This window comes from Eucalyptus grandis, chromosome 1, assembly GCF_016545825.1.
Source record: "Eucalyptus grandis isolate ANBG69807.140 chromosome 1, ASM1654582v1, whole genome shotgun sequence".
NCBI classification, from domain to species: domain Eukaryota; kingdom Viridiplantae; phylum Streptophyta; class Magnoliopsida; order Myrtales; family Myrtaceae; genus Eucalyptus; species Eucalyptus grandis.
Window position 1 is genome coordinate 32,416,948 of NC_052612.1, and position 5,994 is coordinate 32,422,941.

Sequence of the window (5,994 nt, forward strand, 5' to 3'; positions counted from 1 at the left end):
GGCTGGGCAAGCCTCGCAGATGGCGAGGCTGAGCCTCATTGGTATGGCGAGGCTGAGCCTCATCGGTGGCCAGGCGGGCCTTGCCCAGCCCCGGCGAGGCTCGCCTAACCCCATCGGTGGCTAGGCAAGCCTCGTAGATGGCGAGGCCGAGCCTCACCGGTGGCCGGGCGGGCCTTGCCCGGCCCGGCGAGGCTCGCCTAGCCCCATCGGTGGCTAGGCAAGCCTCACCCCGCCTCGCCGGGGCCCGGCCTCGGCGAGGCTGTCCTAGCCACCAACGAGGTTAGGCGAGCCTCGCCCAGCCCCGCCAATGGCTAGGCAAGCCTCGCCTAGCCCCGACGAGGCTGGCTTAGCCACTGGCGAGGCTGGGTGAGCCTTGCCCAGTTGCCGAAGAGGCTCGGTCGACGAGGGTCGACCTTGCCAAGGGTCGGCGACTCTTTGGTGAGGTTGCCGGCCCTCGTTTGGTCGGTCCCCGGGCGGCGATCGGCCACTAGAAGAAGAAGAACATGAGAGAGAAAAGAAAAAAAGAAAAGAAAAAAAGGAAAAAGAAAAGAAAAAAGGAAAAAAAGAAAATTATTTAAAAATTAAAATAAATTGAATTTGGAATAGAATCAATGAGCATAGTACCAAACACAATTTTATTCCAGAATCAGAAATTTTGGACAGTTATCAAACGGTTTAAAATGCTTAGAAATTGTTATTGGGAACAGAATAAAATATAATCATTTCTAGTCAAAATTTGTTCTCAAGAACAGAATCATTATCAAACGCGCCCTAAATAAATGAAAATTAACTATTTTCCTTGAAAATATTATACTTATTATGAAATTTTCAAGCTAAGTTTCAATGCAAATTGAAGCCGAAGATATAAATTAACTAGGGAAAATCCAAGTTGGACTTTGATGATTGATTTTGTGTTTCGACTGAATTAGGACTCCATGTGCACATCAGATATTCCAGGGAAATTAGTTTCCTAGTTGGAGTTAGGTCACTTCCACGCTATCCTAAAACTTGTATATACAGTCTTCCACTGGCTTATTTTGTCTTCGAAGGGCCTTCTGTGCAGAGATGTTTGCCGTGACTTCTGGCCCGTGCCTGCGTCATTCGTGCAGCTACATCCGGGAGTAATTTCAAGTGGTTTTGTACTCGCACATGAAAGTCCAAGAGCCGTTTGAATACCCAGAACTTCTTCGCAGACTTCCCCCGATGATCTGCGCAAGTACGTCCAATGGAGATCGCTAATCATGCTGAAAGTGCGAGTGTTTAGACAAGGTGAAACACTTTCGATCAAAAAAAAAGAAGAAAAAAAGACAAGGTGAAACACTCTGGATTTGGATGTAATTTAGTACTTAAAAACATTAGAGTGAGTGATCATGACTTCGTAATTATGCGATGAATTAGTGAATTCTTTATGGCTGGCTTTTTTATTGGAGTAAGAATCGACATTTCGATCGAATCACATAAATTTCTTGTGCTTTTCTTTTCTTTGATTTCATCAACTTGTATTAGATTTTAACAGCAAGATCCACTACCCTCCGCGTTTATTCCCAGCAAAATGGATTTTGTGAATTGATTCTCCACGTATAAGTTCCATTTGCAAATGTCATGGAATTGATACCTACCTCACGGATGATTTTAGGGGAACTGGGTTCTCTGTCACGACAAAAGGGAAAGAACTGTCTTGTCTTCATGTAAAATTAGCCAATAATGGGATGTTTCCTCTGCCGGCTTCAAGTCAATTCCTCAAAACTCTCTCTCTCTCTCTCTCTCTCTCTCTCTCGGATGACCAATCGTGCAGAGTGTGGGGGGTTTTACGGAACATGTATAGGCTAAATAAACATAAACACAGCGAAAACAAAGATAAAATTCTACTATACATGTATCTTCAAAGGTGTTGTTCATGTGTTTTAATAAATAAAAAAAATATATCAAAGGGAATTATACGGATTACCTCTTGAAGCACGCTACAAACGACTTGATTCAAATGTTCTTTAGTTCGAGCCCCACAAACGCCGGGTCTCTAGTTCAGACACACAACCAACACACTTCGAATGAAAAAGAGCTCGCATGTAATCGCCAATATAATTGCATTAGCAATTTCGTGGAGACAATCATTTGCACGTGATTAGCAACCATTTGCTAACCATGTAGTTCTCTCTCTCTTTCTCTCCTTTTCTTACTTAACCCACTCACCTTCTCTTTGCTCTCTATATATAATGTCCTGTTAGAGTCAACATTTAACTTTCTCTATAAGCTAGTCTTTAACCTCTTAAAGAAGTTATTGACTACTTCCACCAAAAGCTAGTCTATAACTTCTCAAATAAGTTATTGACTACTTCCTCCAGAAGATGGGTGAACAAGAGAACAGCTCTTGTGAATGGGCTATGTCTGATCGAGTAAATTGGTTATGATATGTAACATCTCTAGGTTCATCATTGAGCTGACAGTAAGTCTTGTACTAACACATTAGTACTCCCAAGAGAATTGATTGTCTCGATCAATCTCTAGGTCCTATAAGCCATGATTGACATCTAGCAATATGTCATGACTACCTAGAGAGTGTGAATGCTTTAAGAACATAATGAACCTGTTAACTCTAGCTACAGTGTAATTCAATCCCTCTGTCTCACTATGTCTCGATCAAACAAAGACCATGGAATATTTGTCAAGTCACCAATTCGATCATATGCACAAACCTAATTGACCTGTATTTTATACAAAACACAAACAATTCATTCTTGATTACAACCCCGGCCGAGGATTTCAATGTAGTGTCACAATTCGCTCACATAGGACATCATTACTATACATTGCATGTAACAAGGAGACAGATTCCATGTTGCGCACACGTGTAACTTTGTATGTGAACGAGCTATGACCATCAGGTATAGAGACGGATCAATGAGTTGCCAATATGTGTACACATGAACCATAGCCGTCCAACACACAAGTTAACACCATGCCTCAGGTCTAAGGATTATTTATGCAAGACCAGAGCATGAACGATTGGTCATTAACTCTACTAAAAGCTTCCATGTTATCAATCGTTCTATGTGTGTCACGTTTAGTGAACTTGTTTGCTACAAGTACCTATGTTTTAACTTGGGTATCATAATACCCAATTACTCGTGACTCATCATTACCTTAAGCATCCAATACTTAATGGTGAAGCTAAGAACACACGGTCTTAATAGGATCATTAATATCCACTCAATGATCCATTAACTGGGAACATTTTAAAGATTTAGTCTAACCGTGAACCCGTCACGTATATTCTTAACATCTCAAGAATAAGTTTAGTCACAACTGATCTTATGGAATCATTTATATAGATAATTTGACAAATGAATGAATACATCTTTACCATTAATTTGACAACACAACTGAAATCCCTAACATGTAACTATTACATAACTAACACGGTTCAATTTTCTTTTTCTTTATTTATCTAGACTGCGCGAAGCTGAGTTGAAAATTTTCAGCATGAGTGGCGTTGGAACCTCATTGATCAGCCGGCAGATGATAGGATTACAAGAGGGATCAAGATGGACATTTTGGATCGGTGACATGGTCATTTTCCGCTAGCTGCAGCTGTTTGGACTTGTTGCGATCGCCATTGCTTTCCAAATCCCACTTGCTCGGTCCTTCCACGACTCCTCTTTGCCTGTACTTGCAGTAGAGTATCAGTTGCAGCACCCCCATAGGACTCCCCACCAGATTAGGCGACTGTCAAATACAGTTTGAGAAAATGTCAGTCCCATTATAGAATTCAGTCGGACCTCCCTCGAGCCCTGGGAAAATACACATGTTTTTAGTATGAATGATTCTATCTATCGCACCATTCTTGGAAGGAGTCTACATGGGTATGTTTTAAGATAACATGAAGACAGATTTATAGTTGTACAAACCGCGAGGAAGAGATCGTGGCTCAGTAGTCCGTAGGCCAACCAAAGGGAACTAGAGATGAATGAGAACAGCGACAAGTAGAAGGGCATAAATTCCACGCTCTTCGTCTTTATCACTTGTTTCTGCAAAGCGGAAGCGGATAAGAACCATTACAAGATGCTAGCCACGGACTTGATATTAGCATACACAGATATGCTGCATGGATGATGCGAAATAGTTTGTTGACCACCGGTGCCTAATTAACTATTAGATACTGAGAAGCGAAAATGAAGAACTCGTGTTGATAAATGAGCCAACTTATTGCCCACCTCTAACTGGTCGTCAGCCTCTCTTTCGCAAAAATTCATACACAGATCATTAATAAGTCTATCAGAGCCAGGACCTTTAAGTAGCTTACGAAAGTCCACAAATCTTGCTTATTGCTATGCATGTCGCACCTGATCGAATGAGTATGGTAGATATGATAAATACTGGGACTTATATTGGTTTTTAACGAGTAATAAATGACCTGTGTGATTGGGGATGAAACTGTTTATCAACTTACGCATATTAGAGATAAGTTGTTGACAAGTATTGACAGAAGAAAAACAAGTTGGTCGCTTTAATTACTCAGCTTTCCCGTCTTTGTATTGGTCTACTACTACTTATAATATATGCATAAAGACAGGAAAAAAGTGGACTTACAACAGCAACCAGTGGAGATCCATACATCGCGACTGAGGCCACAAGCCCTATACTTCCGACAAATACTTTTCGGTGATGGTGATCATGAAATATAAAAGTCGATACAATGGCAATGATAATGAAAAAGGTGAGCACTCCCAGCGCCATTGCAGCCACCTTTATCTGTAAATATACATGTCAAAGATCAGAAAAATTAAATCACCTGGTGCATTGGCACACCGGAACAATAAGCTAAAATACTGTGTTTATGCATAATGAAAAAATTGTCCTTCGCAGAGCTAATTTAAATGAGCGGATGGCAGCAAAACTAAATGGACTTAGCTTACCTTCTGTTTCGTGGAAGTGAGCCAAAAGTATATGGCAATGAAAGAGATCTCGAGAAGAATCCCAACGCCGTTGACCGTGACGACCGGAAAGTTTTCCCATCGGTAGCTCACAACCGGAAGCCCGTACCAAGTGTAAAGGAGGCAGTTCCAGAGCGCGAGGATGTATGGAATGCAAGAGAACTCTTCCGTGCTCTTCCTTTTTATAATCCTTGCAAAAGTCAATCTGCAACGCATGATACAATTATTAGGTTAATTGCAATCTATTTATGACACGAAATTCTTAAATGGATTGCAACAATAACAACGATGGAGCACGGAGTTTACTGGAAACATTACATGGGAGCTGCATATAATAATAACGAGGCAGCATTTCCTGCAACAATAGAAACAACCATGCGCACACTCGATAAATATTTATAAACCATAGATGATTACAAACTGTTTATGCTGCTGATTTTGAATTTAGAAGAACAAACATAAAAGGGAAAGATGTATAGTAGTGTACCCAGCACTCCAATTGCAAGACGCAATCTATCTCCCATGCTTTTGCGCTGTCGAAAACAGACGACAAATCCTAGCACGAACGGTGGGGTGTCTACAGACACTAGAGACACTCTCAAACTATCCACTGGTTATGAGCTATTTGTAAAGTGCTTTGTGGACTTTGCTTCCCACCTCAGGCTATTTATATGTTATAGGACAGAGGAAAATAGTAATATTCTTTTAATGAATTATAGAGGCGCAAGTGCTGTCTACGTCTTTTATGCAGATTGTAGAGGGTTCTTGAACTAGTGGATGGAAATCGATCAGATCACATAAAAAGGAATTTTTATTTTTCTCAAGTGCTAAGTGCAGAATGTTATCGTGTTCGAACGACGCAAAAAGGGAATCATATTTGCTGGTTTAGGTTCTGGTTCCTTACCATGAGCGCCAGCTATCGCAGAGAACTTCAATTCCTTTGTAGGTTGTAAGTTCAAAAGGCACAAGGCACGGTCTACTTGACAGAATAATTCTGGGAACTGTCGGGTGTATCCCTCCTGCGGTTATGCGATATGCTAAGTTAGGTTTTGCTCCTCGAGCT

General features: G+C 41.2%; 1 protein-coding gene across 1 annotated transcript; it reads right to left on the reverse strand.

Annotated features, from left to right (window-relative positions):
• Positions 1 to 3,309: 3,309 nt before the first annotated feature.
• Positions 3,310 to 5,580, reverse strand: LOC104438049 (bidirectional sugar transporter SWEET3). Its single transcript, XM_010051129.3, has 6 exons — positions 5,419 to 5,580; positions 5,250 to 5,286; positions 4,914 to 5,136; positions 4,588 to 4,749; positions 3,906 to 4,025; positions 3,310 to 3,723 (listed from the first exon to the last, which is right to left on the reverse strand). The coding sequence occupies exons 1-6, from the start codon at positions 5,453 to 5,455 to the stop codon at positions 3,538 to 3,540; spliced, it is 765 nt and encodes a 254-aa protein (XP_010049431.1). The 5' UTR covers positions 5,456 to 5,580; the 3' UTR covers positions 3,310 to 3,537.
• Positions 5,581 to 5,994: the final 414 nt, after the last annotated feature.

Bases quoted from the DNA above. Each gene is read 5' to 3' on its own strand.
- LOC104438049 (XM_010051129.3), bottom strand. From the start codon at position 5,455: ATGGGAGATAGATTGCGTCTTGCAATTGGAGTGCTGG. The intron at 5,287-5,418 runs GTACACTACTAT...CTATTGTTGCAG, and splicing joins TCTTGCAATTGGAGTGCTGG to GAAATGCTGCCTCGTTATTA. The intron at 4,750-4,913 runs GTAAGCTAAGTC...GTATATTTACAG, and splicing joins TCACTTCCACGAAACAGAAG to ATAAAGGTGGCTGCAATGGC.